The sequence below is a fragment of the Aptenodytes patagonicus genome, chromosome 1 (genome assembly GCF_965638725.1).
Source record: "Aptenodytes patagonicus chromosome 1, bAptPat1.pri.cur, whole genome shotgun sequence".
NCBI lineage: Eukaryota > Metazoa > Chordata > Aves > Sphenisciformes > Spheniscidae > Aptenodytes > Aptenodytes patagonicus.
In genome coordinates this window covers 43729641-43751950 of record NC_134949.1, presented here as the reverse complement: position 1 = coordinate 43751950, position 22310 = coordinate 43729641, and the positions used below count along the sequence as shown (strand labels likewise).

The window sequence follows — 22310 nt, the reverse complement described above, 5'->3', positions numbered from 1 at the left end:
TTATGTGTACAGTTAGAATACACAAAACTGTAGCTATCTAACTTCATGAACTGTTATTTATTTCACATGCAGAAAGGTCTCAGCTCTCAAGTGTGGAAACCCTGGGACAAAGAAAATTCTTGTGGCATTTTTTCCCTAGAAGGAAATTTCATTGGTATGCTTCCACTGTAATTCCAAAGAAACTCTGAAGAATCAAGAGGTATGAATAATTCAAACAAGGTTCCAATTAGCTGACAATACAAGCCTAAACGAAGCATATTCTAATTATTATAGAATTAAAGACTGCCAAAAGCTACAAGCTAAAATGCAAACATATTTCTATTTCAGAAAGACTGTTCAGATTCAACTTTTTGGACTTTACAGGTTTGGTGCTGGTCAGGATGCCACCTGAAAGAATTGCTAAGAACTGCATAGGTAAACAAATGCTTTAAGTTGATATAAACTCTTCAAAAACCAAAAACTATGTGATCATTTTGTGAGATTGAATACAATCAAGTCCTAACAAAAAAAATGTATCTTGGACTGACTCGGAAACTGAACCCTGCCCAGACTAATTCATATCCAGACACTGGGCCAACTTGAAATAAGTGCAAATTAAAATAAGTATAGCTCTGGTTTATGTCACATGATCATCTCTTGATCATATGGTCAGCAGACTCCTCAGACTAGAAGTGTTTTAAATAATTCCTGCCCATCAGAAAGCTGCCAAATAGATTACTGTATTTATACTATTTATTTCTGCTGAAACAAAAATGGTTGTACTGTATTCTAACGATTTATGTATTAAGTTTCAGGTCACAGTAGATTTAAACAGACAAGTTACATAAAAAACCAAAAACATTACAAGATTGTGTTAATATTTTAATTAACCTGATCAAGAGCCTTTACATGAGAAGGGATTAGTTAATGCTGTTGAAATAAGCAGCTTTTGTGATAACTTGCCTGTTCTACTGCTAGCTTAAGCCTTTGTGTACCTTATAGTACCTTTGTGTACCTTAATAGTATTGCCTATAACAGGGTCACCAGCTGTAATAGCGTTTATATTTAGAGTTAACATCACTATTTAAATCCAGTTCAGTGTCACCAAAATCTTCACTAACGCAGAGTTTCAGCTGCCCAATGGTACCTCATCCCATTCCAGACTGGTCAGATCCATGGGCTCCTGACACCAGGAGCCGGTTGGCAGAGCGGTAATAGCAATCAATGAAAAAAACATGACTGCTCTGCAGCTGGTCCCATGGCTGCATACATGATGATAGCAGGCAGAAGACTTTTTCTGAGAAATCCAGTGTGCTTCATTTTGACATTTCACGGTGACCGCAACAGCAGTGCATAAACAAACACTGAAGGAGAAGGCAAAGAAGTACCTTCTAATCCCCTTAATACAATAACTGTAGATATTGGGGAAAGACGAGGAGAATGGACCAAAAAAAATTGTCAGGGTCACTTGTTCTTCCTAAGTCACCTCTTGCGTTGCCATTCTCAGAGAGGGAGTATTGACCTGATGGACCACTGCTCTGATGCAGCAGTGTGTGCTCATTCACATGTACCAGCAATAAGGCACTGGGGGAGAGGTTGTAGGTAGAAGGGATTTGCAACAGAGTTCAAAGAGGAGTTTATTCTTTGTATATAATTATTGCCAAATAAAAGAGCAAGGTTAGATGGGTTAGTGTGCATAAAAGTCAAGGAACTCCAAAATGGTGAGTCTGTAAAAGACACTGTAACATCAAGCAGATTTGGCATTCTTTCCATGAAACAGGCTAGCATTAGCTGCAGCAGATGTAGGCAGCTCCTGTTCCAGCAAAGATCAAGGGCAGAGTGAGAAAATACATCTGGACTGACGATAGTAATTTCAGTATGCACCTACTTTCTGTTCTTTCCCTTCATTTTCTAACATTGTAATTGTATTATATTCTGGAAGTAATGCAATATTGCTGAAAAAGCTTTATTTGGCATCAAATTTTTAGTATTTTACTTTCCAGCAGGAGAGCAGGGGGAAGTTGTCAAGTCTTTTTTAATGAGTTTAACAATTACAAATGCGGAAGGACAGCATGGTTTTTGTTACCATGTTGGTTTGTAAGTAACACACTACATCATTGGGACATTCTGTGCTACTTTATTATCCTCCTATCTTGCAGCCTCTTTGCTATAGGGCCAAGCTTTGAAATACTGGGTATGTATAGCCACTAGAAGATGATTCAGTGAAAAGCACTGTCACCTAGGCATAATGTACCACACAATGCCTCTAAAAGCTTGACAATTTGTTGGACAGTGTTTATTTTAATTTCAAGCACTCACATGTGCTTAAAATTACAAGAAGCGTGTCTTCTTCCCTCCCTTCTACAGCCGAATTCACAATGCAAACCCTGTTCCACCCTAACTTTGCTAGTTACAATCCCTTTCCTTTTCCATTAATTACAATGGAAGCCACAACTTACTGCTTTCTGGCACCCTCTGCTGCTTTACGCATTACACCACAGACAGCATTTTATGGACAGTTGTGCAGTTCCTGTATCTCCATTAAAACATCTTCCCAGTAGTTCGATTTCCCAGCCCAACCAAGTAAAAGATGTTGATATTCATACTTGTTGTGTGCCCTCATTTATTGTTTGCAGGTCTCGATGCTTAAATCTCAAAATTATGTTCAGTACCTCTTGTCTAAACTTGATCTGGACTCACCCTAAGGAGCAGAGATAGTAGCTTTAGCAACTCAGTAGAAGAGTGGCCATCTCAGACTCCCACAGATGTTCAGAAAATACAACGGTGCATCAAAGCTCCCAGAATTTCGAAGCTCCCACAAACCTTCATTCACAAATGCAAGGCAGGGAGATTGGCTTAAATGCCTTTCAAAGGCAATAGAATCACTGGGGGTTCATCAGAACTACGCAAGGTACTTCACATGGATGCATGTCCATGTGTGTGTGCACTACACACCGAAACACATGCCTGCATTGTTTCTTGAGAGTCTTGCATGTTACTGAAGCTGCAGAATTCACCGTTGTCAAGATAGGCAGTGGCAGATTATCTTAGGAAGAAGGATGAGTGGGAGACCTTGGGACTCTGCTTCAATGTTAAGAAATGCTCTTTTGTGAAAAGTCTACCTCTCCGAGGAAATTCAAGGCCTCGCAGATGTGGAACAATAACCCTTCCTAACTAACACACAGCACACAAAATTATAAGATAATCTAAGCAGAAGTATTGTAGAGGGAGTGGTTAGAAAATCTTTAAATAGAAGTAAGTCCTCAACTATAACCATAACAGAACTGGCATTTTGCCACAGTTCCAAAATAATTAGACATTTGATAAAAATCTAGAAAGCTGACAAAATCTCAAAATTACCAAAACCCCTTGTTTGGATATACTGTAAAATAAAACCCCTTCAGAGATGTTGTTTATTTTCTTGTAAAGCTTAAATATGCATTTTTGCTGTTCAGCTAAACATCACGCACTTTATTCTCTATTTTTAAATCCAGTAAACATTCTAGACATTCCTAGTATTTATAACATACTCTCCCTATAGAAGATGATAAAAATACACCATCATGAAGCACACATATTTACTGTAATCCTGCTGCTGCTATCCTGGGAAAAATGTATTAATGACTATAACCAACAGGTGCTTTCTAAAATGCATGTCATAGTCAATTTGTGTGCATGTATTTTAACTGCATGTTTGTGTTAAAACTTTTCAGTGCATTTCTATTAATGGAGGTTTCAAGGCCATTTATTCATCATCTCTTTGTCTAAGCATCTGTATCACAAATATATATTTGATCAATTCCAAAACTTCAGGGAATGCTCACATGACATTTTTGAGGAAAAAACAAACGCAGAAAACTGGAGTGTAGAAAGCTAACTACAGATGGGAGGAAATGGGGAGGCTGTCAGCTGCATCTCTTCAAACAATAAATACTTCAGAGTGTATGTGACCCACTAGTCTTTATGCATAAAGTACTCCCGTATTTCACCTCTGCATATCCTCCCAATACAGTTTAACAGAACGAGTTTCTGATTGAATGACATTCCTGACAAACACAGTTGAAGGATGGGGAGAAGAGATGGGTGAGATGGGCATGCCTCAGAGGCATGGAAGTACTGGCATATTCCAGATATAGAATAAAGGGGTGGGGGTGTGTGTGTGTGTGTCAAGGAATTGCAAGGAAAAGTTTTGAAGGAAAATAGTTAATTTTAAGGAACGAAAAAATCTTTTTGTGTTCAGCAATCTTGGTCTACAGAAGCAAAATGTGCATAACCCTAATCCTACCCCTAACCAAGCAAACCCATCCCTAGCTTAACTTCTCAATAGATTTCATGGAGACTGATATCATCACACTATAAGTATTTATGACATGATTATTTCATTAACATCTAGATGAGTTATTCTCATGTGATTCCACACATTAATAGGACAAGGAATTTGTAAGCCTAAACAAAAAGGCTAATAACTGCATGCGATTTATATTTAATGAATAATGTGCTTCTTCCAGCCTAGTAAAATAATACCCAGGATGTGTTCCTGTGGCATTTTCTTTTATGACTTCAGTCAGTCAAATGCGAGTGACTCAGGGGAATATGCATCTCACTGCCTGATGCAAGTGAGTAACTCTGAGCTGTTCTGTGAAGAGGGATTGTCAGGAATCCTGTGGTTCTTTTAATGTTCTCAGATCTTCTCTGGATGTAGAGAGAACTGCTTGTTTCAGTACAGAATAAAGAGGTCTAATAAAAAGCCAAACCAGACTCAAATCATATCAAAAAAGTGATGATTTGGTTGCCTTCTCCTCCCCTTCCTTTCCATGCCTATAACATCCTTAGGCAGGATGGATGAAGTTTCCCACTCTTTATGCCCTACTAGATCTAACACTTGCAGCAGTTCTCCCATCCTTTCCTTAGCTTCCTCTTTCCCTCACAATAAAAACATATTTGGTGTCCCACAAAAAGGCAACTGTTACTCTGCTTGCCTGTCCAGCTCTCATCACATCTATATTTTCTCTTCCATTTATAGAGTTTTTAGAAATTTTGGAGTTTGTTCACAAAAGCAGTTGGAAGTCCTCCTTTGCTGGTTCCATGCTAAACCCATTTGTCTCTCATCTTACTCGAACTGGCTATGTTAATAACAATAATAATCTCTTTTCAGCAAAACTGGGAACCAGAATTCCAACATCTTCATCCCTGAATGTCAACCATCTTTAACATTATCATCTTTAATCTTACCCTTACAGAAATTCTGTCCTCTTTTCTTTCTTTATTCCCTCCATTCATATTGTTACAATTATTCCCATAACATATCTTTAGATGGACCCTCATTATTCCCTTTAATTTTTTTTCTTTTGGGGTGCCAGACACCTCTATTTTTGATGCTCTCATTTTCATTTTTACTCTAGTCTTTACGTCAAGTTAAATTCATCTGCAAACAAAAAATAAACTTCAATTTCTGCACTGATGAAGGAGACGTTACTTCCTGTAACTATTCTTCAGTTTGCATTATCTATTTTTATATTTACACTGTAGATATACCTAGATGCATTGCTATTAGCCAGAGAATTTTTAAATTCTGTGTCATACAGGATTACACAGAAAAGCCATGGGCCCCCTATAAGGCATACATAAGTTTATAAAAAGGGTTTGTTGATGTCTAAAACAAAGAGGGAGAGTCCAGTCCTGAAGGTCAGCTTCTAAAATTTTGTCCTGCACCTATCATTTATGATTCACGAGTTTGAAAGGGCTTATTTCACCCTCCAAAATGTCCAGTGCCCTGATCAAATTAATGCAGTTAGGTATAACCTGATGCTCAGTACGCTGGTTCAACAGGGTGGCCACCTCCCCGCACATGGAAGAGGACCTCATACAGATTCCTGCTGTCAACCCCATTATTTCTAGGTGGTGACATGAATACCTATGTAGAAGGCTTGATAATAATTTCTCACTACTTTGAGCTCCACAACATGACATCGGAATTGTATGCCACAGGATTTCTCAGACTGCAGGAATAAGCTTCGAGGGCCTATAAACCTGGACAGTAGAGCTAAATGAAAATGCATCTTAGTAGTTACATTCCTATCATCAACCAAGGAAATACAGGAAACCTCAACAGGATAGTCAGCTTGAGCACTCAGTGAATGCCAAATGAATTGTAAATGCTCTGAAGCCATCTTGTACATTGTACACTGCACAGTGTATTGCAAGTGGCTAGATGTGTCAAACATGTCCAAGAAAGCCTTCCCTGGAACAGCTGAGGACAGCCACTGGGGAAGAGTGCGGGAATGGGGTTGGTTCTCAAAGGGGAGATCACACTCTGAACCTATCTAGGAAATGAGAAGACTTGTCCAAGAAAACATCTTCAGAAGGATAGCTAAGACATGCTCCTGGCTGTGACAGTCTTGGGCACTTTCCTGGGAATCCCAGTAAGGGTACGAGTTGAATGTAAATCACCTACCTAGTGAGGAATCTCAGAAAGCATAGCTAGTTAAGTAAAAAATTGTATGGGTCTACTTGAAACTACCATCAGAAAATGGAAAATCTGAATATGTATCATGTTGAGGAGTGTCATTTCCTGCATAGATAAGCATCTGCTTAGATCCTTTCATAATGGACCTGTATCAGAATTGCCTGCTTCAGTCCAGAGCTGCCACTGTTGCAAGGTAGGAGAGAACAGACTGTGAAAAGAAGTATTTGTCAATGCTGTGGCTCCAATGGGTATTTTACCCACACTCCTGAAAAAAAGAATTGCATGAGGATTTACTCTGCCAAACCACAAGAGCTGGATTCAGAAATGCAGAATTAACTGGTAAGTAAATCCTTGGGGAGGAGGGACGCCAAAGAACGTATAAGCTGTGCATTACCATGACAAATTCTTCCCAGAGAATGGGGAGCATGATATTTCTGCCACCACTTACAAAGTCCAAGGAAAAGCATGCAGGGACAGGCTCAGCTACACTGAGGGCAAAATGTCCTCATAAAACTCCCCACCGGATAACACCCTGACTTGAGGACGCACGAAGGTACGGACAATATGGGCAGTTATCAAGAGCAACTTGGAGCCCTTTGATCTATTTTGTTGTCCAAACTCTGCCTTCATCAATGGGAACAGAAATCCAAGTGTGGACTTTTAATTGAGGCAGATTAGGGTCTGCTCCAAGAGGTAACAGGTCTCGAAGATGAGAGGGTCTTTTACTTTATCCAAGGAAGCCCATAAGGTAAAGTTCCCATTGCAACACAAACATGACTGCCCATCTCCAGTGTGGCCAGATCCTTTATAACACACCTGGCAGAGAGGGAGACTTGCAGAGCAGAGGGGAATTTTAAGGTGATACTGGAAATTCCCATGCTAAGTGTACACAAGAAGGCAAAAGATATGGCATTTGATTTGTATTGCCAGAAGTTGACAGAATGGAGAAGAAATCATGCTTACCAGCCTTCTCGTGGCTGTACACATGCTGTGTACAAAAGGTAAAGGCCCCTATGTGCTGATTTTGATGTTGTACATTGAAAACTTCTCTGGCAAATAAAAATAAGGATGTATATTCCTGATGTGGGCATGCCAAATAGCCAATGATCTGGATTACAATAATCTAGAATGCAGGTATAGTGTCACTGGAAGGAGAATCTTGTCTCTTTCTCTGTTCCAGATCTGAATACTCTCATTGAATTAAAATTATCTTTATAACTAGTTGCCAATGTGAGCAAAACTCTTAATCTTCCTCTGATCCTTTCCACGCAGTCCTTTACACCTAATACCTGGACATATTCTTCAAGTCTTCTCTCCCCCAAACACCCCCACACAAGCTATGACTATGTCTTGCAGATTCTTTCTATGTAATGTAGCTAAAATATGAGCTTTCCTATCTATAAACACAGGAAACCTCTCACAGGAGCTCAAATTTCAATGACTGATTTTTTTTTTTTTCCCTCTGGCTTTACTGAGATCACTTTCCTAGATATCATGCTGTGAACCTGTCATCCTTTTCTATAAGTACTTTCATTTTTTCCCTCTTAAAGACTACTCCATTATCGAATCCCAGATACCCTTTGCCTACCAGAGGATAGGAAAAAGAGTTTTTGACTCTGTCCTGCCCATATTGCAAGAAGCCATTCCTTTTGACTACATTTTTAAAAACAGAGATATATACCAACTATGGCTGTTTTCTCAGGCCTTGTCCTAACTCTTATGCAAACTGCATCCTCCCCAAAACAGAGCGATCAGCTCATCATCAAGAAAATTCTATGCATATCTGTTAACACCTCACTGGTAAAGGGTAATAGGAGTTCAACACACCTTTTCATTCAGAATTGCAAGATCTTTCTGCAGCTTCACCATCAGATTTAAATATCATTATCCTGTGTAACTATTTGCAAATTTTGTCATTTTACTATTCATGCCTTTTTCCAGATCATTTGTGCACATAATGAATGAGCCACAAGCACTGATCCTTGGGGGATGAGAATCATACACTGTCTTTTTGCAAACACCAACCAGTTATTCCTTGTTTCGTATTCCTAACAAGTTGTTAATGGCATTTATGCCATTTATCTCCAAGAAACAGCTTATGACTGATCCCTTGCCTGTAGTTCCATCCCACACCGCAGCTATTTCAACCAACTTAAAATACTTAGTGAAAACCTGATAAGCCTAATGGTACTGTTCCTTTTTAGAGTGAAATACTTTTACTTCTCTTACACCCAATTACACGGAAGTGCACACGCTCCAATTAACACATTTTAGGCTAGTCACTTAAATTTTGAAAACTAAGTGTGCAAGCATGCACCGTGGAAATACAGGAACTAGATTAGTGTCTTGTGTTCCATTCATTTAAGCACACCAAACCTGCACAGCTGACAAAACTAGAGTCTTTTATTCCCTTGTATTTTCACGAAACTCCCGTAGCAGCCAGTCGTGAAATCTGTGAAGATCCACTGATAGCCAAGGGCTGACAGTCAGTATTTAAACAAAAGGGGGTCACACAGGCTTCACTGTGGGAAGAAACTGGCCTGCACGCGAAAGGAGCTGGGATTAGTTTTCAAAACGCAGATTGAATTTCCAGTTGTAAGGGACAATATTCTACACTTAGCCAAATTTCTGTATATTTTTCAACGTGTCACGCTTGTGTGTAAGGCTCACCCAGAGCTGCTCCAAAGCACAGAAAGTGTATCTTCAATCCGTATAGCTAATCTCACCAACAACTGCACCAGCAAAGCCAGAAGATTCTTACACAGTTCAACACTGTGCAGACAGAAAGAGCACACGCAGACCCACTTGACAGTGAACATAAGGGTGATATTTTCAGGCTTCCCAGTCCTCAAAGAGCTCCACGTAACCATACCCCACACATTTTCATACAGAACTCCATGGACCTTAGTAGTACCTACCATATTTACTTTATACAAAATTATCCTGTTTTTCACAAACAATTTTTAGACACAGAATATGTGTCAGCTAATCAGCTAATGCTGATATTCTCATCCTTGGATATTGACATTCCTGGATACCGAGGAATGCTACTCAACAGTGTCTGCTCAGCACGCCCCTGTCAGAGGAAGTCTGAAGGCAGGTGTCTATACTGAAGGGAAGTCTACACACTGTAGGGCAGGCGTACTCTGTGGCATAACTTAGCAGTTCCAGTTTCCACCTATTCATCATGTCCGCAGGCTGACTCCCTGCTAAGAGGATATTTGCATGCACCTCATCCCCTTGCAACCTTAGCTTCCTCCGGAGAAAAACCCAAACATATGAGCAGAGAGGGAGCCACAGGGGGCTTTTGTGGGACTACAGGAACACTGCAAAGCACATCTACCCAATAAATTACAAAGCAACGTCTACCAGTATAGACATGGTCACTTTGTCCCGCTTCAGCTTCAGACTTCACACACTTCAACTATGTCATAGAAAGTTCTCTCTATCACAAAAATGTTCCCTAGTTAAGCAGAGACTCATTCACTCACTCCACCACCTTCTTGCTAAACTCCACAATTTTTCTTCCATTTCATAGAATATAGCAAAATTGCTGGCATTCTTGTGGCTCTTTTCTGAAACATTTTCAATTTATTAACTTCTTTTTAAAGGTATTATTAATGAAATCAAGTACAATGCTATAGAAATGATCTTACTAGTGCTGGACATAGTCACACTGATTCCCACTTTCAACAGATACACTGCTACTCACCCAAAGATGGTGTCACCTCTGCTAATTGCAGCTTTTTACTAAATGTTCATATCCATTTGGCAATGTGCTACAGCTCCAACACCTTCTCCAACTCCCTGATTTCCAGGATGTGGTAAGCAAGACCTGTATTTTTATTGAACTCAATTCCCTCTGTTGGACTGCAGCATGTCTGTATCCTAAACTATAAAAATTACCTTTGAAGCATACCTTGGATTATATAAACTGGTAGAAAACTGTGCCAAAGATAAGACTGACAAAATGAAAAATAGTCTTTATTAAATGCATGTAACTACATTAGGAGCCTTTTAATAAGCAGGGTCTCTCCAGCCCTTTAATAACTGTGAGAAAAACCCTGCTACCAACCACATTAAGGATGCTTCTGTGCATAGATGTGTACTGGCATAGACAGTTCTCATGGGAAGTAGCAAGAGCTAATTCTAAGGAAGAAAAAACAGCTAATAAGACAACAGCAATCTCTGAAGGAAAAATCAACTTGAAAAACCATATACTAAAATTTTTTGGCAACTTTGAATTTATTTTACTATTTATGCAGCTGAAAACACCATAGAATGCATGAGGAAAGAATAGAAACATTGGTTTTGTAAAATTCTGTAGCGACAATACTGCAAATGTCACAAAAAATGACAGTCCAACATTTTTTGATTCTCTTGCATTTTCTCTGACAACCCTAGGATGGATTAAATTTGATACTCTGTATGCTTACTATATGTTTGATATGATCTCTTTAGAGACAAAGCACTGGAGATCTTCCAGTACATTTTTAATATGTTCAGGAAGAAAAAAAAATCTGAATTCTTTCTCTTTGGACCATTAGAGAAAAGCTTTATAACATATTTTCTACCCAGGACGCTATCCTGCTTTTTCTAAAGATGAGAGAACTTACAACAGAAATTAAAGAAACAAATGGCTTATAAAGAAGCAGAAAGGAATCAGCTTTTGGTTGTATCAAAAGGTAAACCCTTGAAAGACGATTATCTTCTAAAAGACAGATGATTCTAGGTTTCCTTAATTGATAGACTTATGGAATAATTCATACAAGGAAAAGATAGAAATGAATGTGGTTTTTTTTCCATTGAAGGGCTTGAAAAAAATGATGAAAAAAAGGCTGCAGTGCCATATTCCTCCTTGAATGCATAACTGTGAAGAAAAAAATAGGCAAGGCAAGGAGAAGACTCTATATGACACTGTAGACAGACAATGTATATTATAATACACAGTTTTAAGTCCTTATTATCTTTATTAAAACCATTCATAAGAAATGCCAAAATCTTTTTACCACAGTAGATTTACCCAGCAAACAAGAAATCTTGCCAATTCTCTTGCAAGTTTCATTTATTTAAAGTTTCTGAGATTTGAATATGAAATAATTTATTCCCCAGTACATCTCAGGTTCTCAAATTCTGTGTGCGACATCAAATGTGTGATCATAATGACAGCCACGAGGAGCTAACTATGCAGAAACTGGATGCTGCTGGGGTTCACAGGTTTTAATTTTTATGAACTTGGACCTGTGAGGCCAGTTCAACTTGTTTGCAAGTACTTTATATATCACTGCCAAGATGAGCATAGAGTGCAAGACATTGCAATAGACCTAACTAAAAGAAAACTAAAAAAGAAGCATTTTATATGTATTTAAAACAAACATTAAAAGATGTTTACAAATTAAGGTAACAGCTGAATTGAGATGCCTTAAAGATCACTTGAAAGATGAAGCCGTTGGCAAGAGGAATACCAAATGGTGAATAGAACAGAACTTGGGAATATTGGTAGCGATTAATTATGAATTGATATCAATATCATCTACAGGGGATATCAAGTGTTGCCAGCAGCAGACAATCCATGCCAGTGCTTTCTAGCTTCTTTTGAGCTAATAAAATGTCTTAGACATCACCTCCTGGGAAGGGTATCAAATGGCAGATGAATACAGAAAACATTTCTCCTTAATTGCAAGTTATGAGAGCAAGGATCATGAAAACATATGTGAAAGAAAAGGGTGGTGGGATTCTTGAGGTTTATTAACTAAAAATGTTAAAATGAAAGTGGTGAATGAATGGCTAACAAACATGCTATAGGAATATCATGGCTGTTGCTGGTTTTTTTGATGGCTGATTGTTCTGACAAATCCTGGCAGGACATATTGCTACATACTGGCATATCTCAAACATGTAAACTAGCTTCAACCACTGTTACATTTTTTTTCCGCACATTGGAAATACCCAAGAGTCCACTGCTACAAGAAGAGAATTGGCCGATCATTAACTGAGCGGGCTAACAAAGTTGAGCATTGCCAAGGGAAATTACCTGAAAATGCGATAAGATGGTGTCCTCAGCTAGGCTAGATCAGTGCACAACCCAAAGGAAACAAATGGAGAGCAGACCCAAAACCTGGGGTGTCTGAGATGCTCTGAGAGAAAAGCTGACAAGTTTGAACTACTTTAACTTCAGTACATTTTAAATTTCCTAGCTCAGTCGAAGAAATCAGCAGTATAAAATTGGTATGTCAAAAGGCAGGAAAATAATCTGATCAGACTCTAGAGTTAAAACAATACAGTAAAGAGACCAAATCAAAGAAGGATGAAAAAATATATTCTGTTTCTAGGAAGTTAAAGTGGCTAAACGTGATGCCTTAGCACTGTGCAAACACTGATGTATGACTATGTACAGGAGCGTTCGAAGCACCTGGTTTGAGACCTAGAGCACCTGAGACATAGTCTTTGGCCTGGCTAGGCTGAGAGAAGTGCTTACAAGAGGACAAAGATGGACACAAAGAGATTCCCACAGGTACTGCTGCGGCACGGGCATGCATTGACCGTGCTTCCCCCATAACTGCAGCAGAGCTAGAGATGAAATCCAGAATCCCTATGCCACATAAAGATTTACCTATCAGCAGGGAACGTACACAAATGTTGTCACTTTGGAGATGAAAATGTCATCAGAGTGAATAGTTCTCTCTGCAGCTTGGCTTTCTCTCATGGAAATGAAGCTCGACAGACATCAGACTGGTGAGTCCCTAAGCAGTCCTAGATGGTCACTAACCAGTTACATAACCTCGGGAAATCATATCACTTTTCTGTGCTTTTGTCTCTTCTTGTTTGTCTTGTCTGTCTGGAATGGCAGGTTTTAATGTGATTAAAGTAGAGAGTGATTATCTCTCGATCTGTGTGTGTAATATTAGAGTTCCACGCTGGACTTCCCAACATTCTCAGCTGGGGCCACTAGATGCTGCTGTAATATGAGTAATTAAAATAATAACTATTATTAAGAAAATTGCATATATTCTTACTATGGACTGTTTCAAAAAGCCTGAAAGCCAGAGAAAAAACTTACTCTAAACCTGCACATTTTTTTGAAAAGTAAGAACTGAAAGACCCAATTATTCACTTCACCGGTACTCAAAATTTTTCCTTTTACCTTTTGCAGTTTTGCAGAAAAAAGCTGCAAATACCTTCCCCGTTTAAAAAATGCACTGAATGAATGCAACTTTTTTTCTACTCCATTTCCATTTTTAAGCCCAGCTTCAGCAGTTTGCTATTATGCAAGCTCATCCAAACCATTACGCTCCAAAATTCTTGCCAGCTACACAATTGTGCACCTTATTCAGATGCTATTTGGATATCAACAGAAAGGCAAAGTCCTCAGCATGAGGGAGCATGACTGGAACTGCAAGTGATTCAGTAAATGCATGGTGATGTTACTGAGGCTCAGATTTTGTACCTGTCAGTTCTGCAGCCTTCTAAGGAGTCTTCATCTTATTAAATGTAGTTGACTAGCCGTAAACACAGTAAAAGATTAATAAGACTCCATATGAATCACAGTCACAACATGCTTCTTGCCTGAGAGTATTAAAATGTCTGTAAGCAGCTGCCAGCTATAGCTCAGAGAGCTATATGACTAAAGTGCTATTTCTGAAAGTCTTGGAGTCAGTGCATCTAACTGGACTTTATAGTGGACAATCCAAAAGGCTATTTATATTCAAAAATAATTTGGCAAGTCTTGTTCATCAAACCATTTTTCCAGACACAAAGACTCCACTTAAAAATTTGTTCTTGGATTTACTGCCCTTAAAAACAAAGTTAAATTAAATCATCTGGATCATCAGAAGAACAGGTCTGCTAAGGCAGTTCTGCATTAATTAGAAGTGATGAAGTTTTGCTGCTGGGTTACGTCAAGACCCAAAGTTAGCGAGCACAGAAATGAAGTGACAAACACTAAGCACATGTGGAAAAAAAAGTACCAGGAACACTATATGACAATTAGGACTTTATGGTAAATGTGGGACAGAATATTCAGAGTTTAAATAAATCATTATAAAAAAGCATTTTAGGAAAGTGCAGAGGTGCCAACACAGACTAAAAATATATTTTATTCTTACCATTTGAGACTGGCTCCGGGGACAGCCATTGATATCTTCAACCTTTTCATTTGCTAAAAAAAAACAGTGAGGAGAAAAGCAGAAGTAAGCAATGAGATAAAACTTTCCTTTCCACCCCCTGGCCAAAAAAAAAAAAAAAAAAAGACCTAAAAACCAAAACAAAACAAAAAAAACAGAAGAAGAGTAGAAAAGACACAGCAATAAAGTGCACAGGGTTTTGTTGACACAGAGCTCCTTTCTAAGTAAAGCTCAGTCGTACAGTAACAACACTCTTGTTAGCAGCAGTTGCTTCCACATGCCAAATCATGCAAAGGGGGAAGTGCGAAGGAGGTCGCTGCTAATTCTTCAGCCCCTGCAAAATAACTGCTGACATGAAATCTTCCACAATTGTCTTTGCAGGGTCAGGATACAGTTTCAAGGCATCCCAGAAAGTATGAGCCACTCCAACTAACAAAATGCACACATGGGAGACATATGGTTTAATGGAGCATTCAGTTCTGACAATTCAAAGTGTGTAAGATACAGTTCTGGCCATTTAAAGTACAGTTAAACAGCCACTTCCAAACATGCTCACATAAACATATTTTTTAATTAAGAAAGGATGAACCACACAAATATCAGAGACATATGGACCCAGTCAAAATGTATTATTCAGGGTTCATCTTATTGTTAAATACATTCAACTTGAATTATATATTCCCCCATGCAAGCAGTCAGCTCACAGTGCTTCCCTCAGCCCTGGTCTTACCAATGATCTGGATGATTTCTGCTAGCAGAACTCCATCTGCAATGTCCTGTTGCAAATCCTTGATCAACCGCTTGTGGCCAGATTTTGCTAGGTAGTGGTTAGCCCAGTCAGTGTAAATCTGCAGAGCAGAGGGGGAGGGCAAGGGGGAGAGGGGGAAGAGAGAAAAGAAGACAATAAAAATTCTGAAAACAAATGTTGGCTTGCACACCAGAACTATTCTGGATCACATTCCCATTTAAGAAGTCAGCACCAAAGGAAACAATTTTAACATTGTGTTTTTTGCCCCCCTTTTTTTTTTAACGGCCATGCCCCTCCTCCTGCCATTCTCTGTTTTATTTTAACTTCAAATGATTCAGGCTGTTTCATGAGGGTTCAAACTTGCTGTGACCAAGCAAAATTCCCCTTATGACTGTAAAGGAAACTCCTGTCGTAAATCAGTCACATCTACCACAATTCCACCTCCCACCGTGTTTCTACCTCTACACACGCCCCACCACCAACTTGCATGCTCTGGGGCTGCCTAAGAGAAAGTGATAGCAGAGACATGCGCCTGTGTTTTGGTAAGAGTTCATCGGGTCGTCGCTGGTGATCCCGCGCCTGGCAATGCCTCTGTGACACTTTCTGCAGTAATCACCATGTCCCACCACACAGGGACAGGTCGTTTGTCCCCTCGCCTATGGTTCAGTGCACTGTAATGTGCACAGAGGAGACTGAGAGCACCAGATGTACAGTAGTCTCGTTGCTGGAATTAGAGTATATATTCTGGAAATATGCTGCGTCCTTTCTCCGCCAAAAGAGGAGGGGGGAAGGGTGAGACTGAGCAGCACCAAATACTTAGCAACAAGCAGCACAAAAATGGCACTTAGCAACAAAAGGTTGAAAAGGACCAGCTGAACTACATCCTCCAAAATAAGGGAGGAGTGGGGGTTGAAGATAGAGGTTGAAGGCATTTCATAAGGCGTATACGTACACAGAGAGAGCATGTGGTAACACCTACCGCATGCACACAAGGGGAACCAGGTTCACTTAGGGTGAGGTAAAAGGAACAGACACCTTCACCTATGTACTGAAGGAAGAGTGCACCCCAAGAGGTGCTCACACCATCCCGGGGTGTCCCAGCACGCAGAGGCAGCTCGGACTAGCGGAGCGTGGCGCAGGGGTGTCACACAGCTGGAGGATATCAGTGGCCCTTGGCAGCCAGCACTGGCTCCCTTTTGCAGGGTGTCCATGGTCTCTCTCCTCACCCCAGAAAAAAAGACTTGTACAGAACCTCCCACTACCGTGGGATGTTACCACTGAGAGAAAGCATACATGTATGACAGCATCACTGTGTAAGTAAATATAATATCTAAGGTTCTTTCTCTGCTGAGAATAGTGTTTGAAAAAGTTGAAACTGCACCTCTTCCATAAAAACAATATGAGCTCACTTTATAAACATCCTTTTATTTAACCTCACAGACCCTTGGGAGGAAGGGGTCAGAATGCCATTTTGTGAACAGAAAAACAGAGGCCAAAGCCATTAACGACTTGCTTAGTTCACCAAGGAAATCTGTGGCAGAGCCAGGATGGGAAAATGGATGCAATTCCCAGTTCAGAGTCTTACCCAGAGAACCAACATCCACTTTCCACCCAGCAAAAGTACCACTGCTCAGTCCACGCTCACATGCTAAGGACTCCTTCGCTATCTGAGTACCTTTGTCACAGATTTTCTCCCTCTTCATTAAAAGAGAGAGAATTGTAACTTGTTTGGTCTACCCTATGTCTTCCCATATTCCTGCAGGTGGATCACCAGCTGGTTTGCCATAGCTTTCTTGAGAGCTTTAGAACTGTAGATAACTCCACAGAAATAAACTGTGGAAGTAGATTGAGCTCTCCTGTAGCCAAAGGATGCTGCTGTTAGATGGGGCCCTAAACTTCCCTGCTGCACCCAGAAGTCTGCTTCAGTCACCTGTGTTTTCACAGACTGATACTCTTTTTTTGCTATTACAGGTGAGTGACATGAAAGGCTCCATTAAAACGTTTTTTAAAGCCAGCTGTAGCTAAGAAAGTGTTTCTTCAACTGTTTAACCATATATAATGAATGCTGATGTGGAGTCTCTAAAGATCGTATGAACACGTATTTAGAACAATATGAAATCATGATGATAAAAGACGCATACCACACCCATAGCATCATGTATTCCCTGCTACTAGTATTTCAACTTCAGTCATTCTTCTAAAGTAATGTCTCAGAAATATTCTCTGAGCTATTACTATAAGCAGAACTATTTTCTGTATTCCAATGAAACTGATCCACTGGAACATACAGAATTTAATACCCACCAATATTATTTTAGGTTAGTTTCACGTTACAAATAAAAATACTTTACCAAGCATTTCCTTTTTCATTTGTCACACCCACACATAATCTGGTGTACCAATCCTAATTTTGACTACAATTTGAACTATCCTCTCACTAAGCAGCCAGGGAAATTTCATTCTAGCAGCTGCTTTGCAAGTATCTAGTATTCAAAGAATGGACTTCACCCACCCATCCACCCCCTTCATAATTTTCTTTTCTCATTAATTTAAAAGTGACAAGCATAAAGAATGTAAACAGTGTTTTGTAAACAAAGTTGATAATCCACATCATACCAAAACTTTACTCATGGTCAGTATTTTGATAGTCATGCATTGGTAGAAAAAAAATACTGGGAGGAGGCCGTGGTAAAAGAGGATTTTTTTCACTTCAGAAGTATTCTAAAAAAAATCAAGAAGGAGAAGAGTTGTTGATGGAGACAATATAGGAAACCAACACCCAGTTGGCAGTGGAATGTCACATTTAATTTCCTCTCTTTCCATAGGGATCACCACTTGCTTCTGTTTCCCCCCTTCCCCATAGGATGCCCTTCTCATTCATCTCATTCTTCCAGGGACCCAACTGCTCAGGAGTCAGTTGCAAAAAATGAAAAGCATGTAGATATACACATGAAATTATAAGAATGCACACATGCCACTATGTTCTTTTTACACAAAATTCTCTGATGCAAATATCATGGGAAATAGATAATCCCTCCCTCCACAGTTTTTAAGTATCAATGTAACTATACACCTATTAGAAATGTTATCTTAAACTCCTTGGGAAAACATAAAGCTCCAGTGTGCATCATCACTGACAATACTCACTTTGCAAAGGATAGAAAAGTCATGCAGAACAGAAGATAAAAAAATCAGTAACTTCATGCAACAGTCTGCTTTTTATGGGTGCTCCCCTTTCATTGGGTGCTGAGCACCTCTAAGCAGGAGCTGTGCCTGCTCCCCCTTTTTTCAGAACTAGCAATAGATCATTTCGTCTTGCACTAGTTGTGCAGCAATGTTTCCCCAAAGTCCTCTTATGTTAGATTTTTCTGTGATGAGGCTGTTTCAGAGAAGAACACACACACACACGAGGGTTAGTCGTTGCAACACTTCCTCCCCGCTCCACTGCTTGCTCCAGTAACCCTGCCGTACAGCTACACACTGGGCCGGGCTGCTGACTTACTCATTTCCTCTCCAAGCTTCCTCTCCTACCACCCTGCTTTACAGGCACGTCTGACCGGGGAGTATTCGACTTCCAACGCTAGGCTCCGACCGCTGACAACGTACGGGAGAGCCGCTGTTATCTGTGACGCGGAGGACCAGTCTCAGCAGCACGATAACGGAACAGACCCGATCCTGTGTTTGTGTGGTCGGAGCACCGTCCCGGCGCCTGGTGATTTAACTGCTTGCAACACGAAACAGGATTCAGTGGGGCAATCCGAGCTCAGGCACAGCCTGCTCATGTTAACGACGGTTTCCCCTAGCATTCCTCAACCGCTCGTCATGCTAACCTTCAAGAGAGTAGAGGAAATAAACTCTGATACCCAAATATAGTTATGAACTTCACCTCGACACTTCACACATAGCTATAAGGAGCACAGTAGAGCTGCTTGGCAGGATCCGTAATGAAACGTAACACGGTAGTTTAACGAAGTGAAAAAGAGAGAGGATCTCACAGGTTGCTGCCTTTCTTAGAAAATCATAAACCGTGTGATTATACATCAGGCAGTGCTATAATGCATCCTCCTTAAAATTAATACAGAAATGTTACCACCCACAATCAATGTCAAGTGGGAAATGTCAGATGGATTTCAGAAGTACAGTCAGCCTAATGCAATAATAACGCATGACACTTCGTTAGCGTCTTCCACAAAATCATCTCAACATGCTTTCCACACACAAATGAGATCACTCCTATTTATTTGTTATTTCTGTAGATGTGGGGAAACTGAGGTATAAAGGCTTTCTCGGCAGATTTTTTTTTTTTTTTAATGTGGCTCACTCAAGGGCAAACAGAGCTGGGAATACAACCCAGATATTCTGAGTTGCAATAATTTCTTCTATATGCTTTTTTATCAGGCAGTTTTATAAATAGGCTTGGTGGGAAAATGCATATTCCAAGAATCAGGATCCTTCTGCATATTTTTGTTTGTTTGCTACAGAATATAGAGTTTCAGATCTGAAAATGGTCTCCTGTTGCTATCGAGAAGACAGCTTTCCATACTTAGAGTATGGCTCTGTCACTCCCTTATGTGCCAATGCTGCTGCTTAGGAAGAACAACAGTTGCTGCCAACTGAGTTATGCCAAGATCTCATGACAGATTTCCATGCCATTTAGGAGGATAGGTTATATTTGAAAAATATTTAAATATTTGTCCGCTATATGAAAAAGTTTCCTGCCCAGATATGTGGGAATAAACGGATAGTATCCAGTTCTCATCACTTGTCCTTCAAAATACTCTCTAGGAGACAACTGTATCCTCATTCATTAGCATGAAAGAATTGAGATGCTGTCCCCCAGTGCTCACTCTCATGCTCTCTTCTGTGCACGATACCACCCTAATACCTTTGAGGGTGGGGAGGCTTTTTAAGAACCCCATTTCCCAAAAGGAATCTGTAGGGAACAGCAAGCTTCCCACAGATTTTTCTTTCCTCTTTATCTTGTAGCAAACGAGTTGGAGAAATTGAAGGGAAAGTTACCTATTACAAAAAATGTTGCTAGCAGTATACCTGGGTTGCAATGGTTCACAGCAATATACAATACTACTTTTTAGCACAGCAGGATTCTGTCTTTTATTCTATGTTTGGATTATATCAATTCATTTTATAATCCTTTTTTTTTTCTTTAAAAAAATTTGGAATAAAGGAAAATGAAACTATTAAAAAGCCCCAACACCAGAATTTTAAGTCAGCCAAAGTGGAAATATAGCACTGTTAACTTAATAAAAGGGCTATATGACTTTCTAGTGTAATGTGTTTACTCTGCTTAAAGTGTTGCCATTGGAGACAACTGACAGTTAACAGCACTTAGAGCTTTTCACCCAGAAACACACGTTCAAATCATGCTGGTAGAAGAAGAGACTGATGACTTGTTTCTGTTGTTCTCCAGTATGCTACAAAATGGGCTGTAAAGGCTGTATATTTATTTCCTGGGCGGTTTTCCAGTGAGTGGCCTACCCTGGATGTTGAATACCCAGCAGAGCCTACATAACAGTCCCAGAGTCCCTGACGAAGAGGATTTGCCAGAGGAGAGGGCATGACCACAACTCTACTTCAACATAGCTATTCTTGGCTAATAAATTGTGGGTAGCAAAACACGTGTTGGAGCGTTCCTGAAGCTGCTTGTATTTATAAAGAGAAGCTGGGCAACGCATTGACTAGCGTTAGAATAGGGTGAGGAAATCAGATTGCAATGAGACGCCTTTCTCCTTCCCACTGCCTCCACACTAAGGAAAATTTAACTGGAAGGCAGGATCTAACCTTTTAAATATTTTCTTATTGAAGATTATTTCTCTGGGTTGCAAAAGAATAATTTATTAGTTTCAGAACTCCACTTAGCAAGGAAAAGGGCTAACTTTGAAAACAATGGTTCATATTTAGACTGCCATAAGAGACAGATCAAGCATCCCATTTATGTCCGGATTTAATGGACTATAGAAAACATACTGCGACTCATTTGCTATAAAGAAAAGCTGGGGGCTGGGGGTGGCACTTTTTGTAACATTAAGCAAATTACATGAGAAGGAAAAATATTTACAGAATTAAAAATATATAGCCAGAAAATGAAACTAGAATGACTTAATTTATAGGCAAGATGGAAGCCAATGCATTTCATTTAACAAAATGAAATGACTATTAAATGACATTCCACAAACCCCGTTTCTAAATCCCACTGAGCAAATGAGAACAATCACAAGTTAAGGAATAGAAACCGTTTACAGGGATACATACCAATTAACCAAAATCTCAGAATCCCTATAGTATGATTCTGTTTTGTAAATAGCAGTATGTATCCATCAACACTACTCAGTAATTTTCAGATAAAAATACAAATAAATAAAACTCCACTAATCCCAGTAAGAAAATGAATAGAAACAATACTCTTCAACAATCACTGGCAAGCTTTAGATGACTTACTTACCCAGCTTTAAGGGGACTGTTTTATATTTCCAAGTTTCACTTACAGTTTGTGATCTAATCACCCAAGTAACATTTGTACTGACTTAATGTGTTCTTTCTCCCCATTTCTTACTAAATTCCAACTCAGAATTAGTTTAATACATGTGTTTGAGGCCAATATTCACTAATGGCACAGGGGCAAGACTTTTGATGCATCTGTGCCAGGTGGAAAGGAACAGTATAAGCCTCTCTGAGTATGCATTTGTGTATTTGCGCCTAAGGTTTGCTAAGTGATTTGTATATTGCACAGTTAAAAATCCAGCTCTTTATAGAATGAAATAACTTATTCATCCTTTGAAAAGAATCATACCGATTTGCTTTACAGTTTAACCATACTGTTTTGTTTATTGGCTTACTGCAGCTACTCTTCAGTCCTGTGCAATAGCAATGAAGTGCCACAGGAAGGAGCCAGATACTCATCCTGCAGCTGCAGAGGACCCAACCAGACATCTGCTTCTCTGCAGACTTGTGCTGCTGCGAAGCGGTACTTGTTAAG

The 22310-nt window shown here is 39.6% G+C and overlaps 1 protein-coding gene across 9 annotated transcripts in view; it reads right to left on the bottom strand.

The window, feature by feature from the left end:
* NAV3 (neuron navigator 3) overlaps window positions 1-22310 on the bottom strand; it is a 576126-nt gene that overhangs the window by 181826 nt on the left and 371990 nt on the right. For all 9 annotated transcript variants that reach the window (XM_076333407.1, XM_076333424.1, XM_076333396.1 and 6 more), the window contains 2 exons: window positions 15299-15416; window positions 14551-14603 (listed from right to left, as the gene is read on the bottom strand). In XM_076333407.1, coding sequence (XP_076189522.1) covers window positions 14551-14603; window positions 15299-15416 — 171 coding nt within the window. The remainder of the gene's footprint in view (window positions 1-14550; window positions 14604-15298; window positions 15417-22310) is intronic.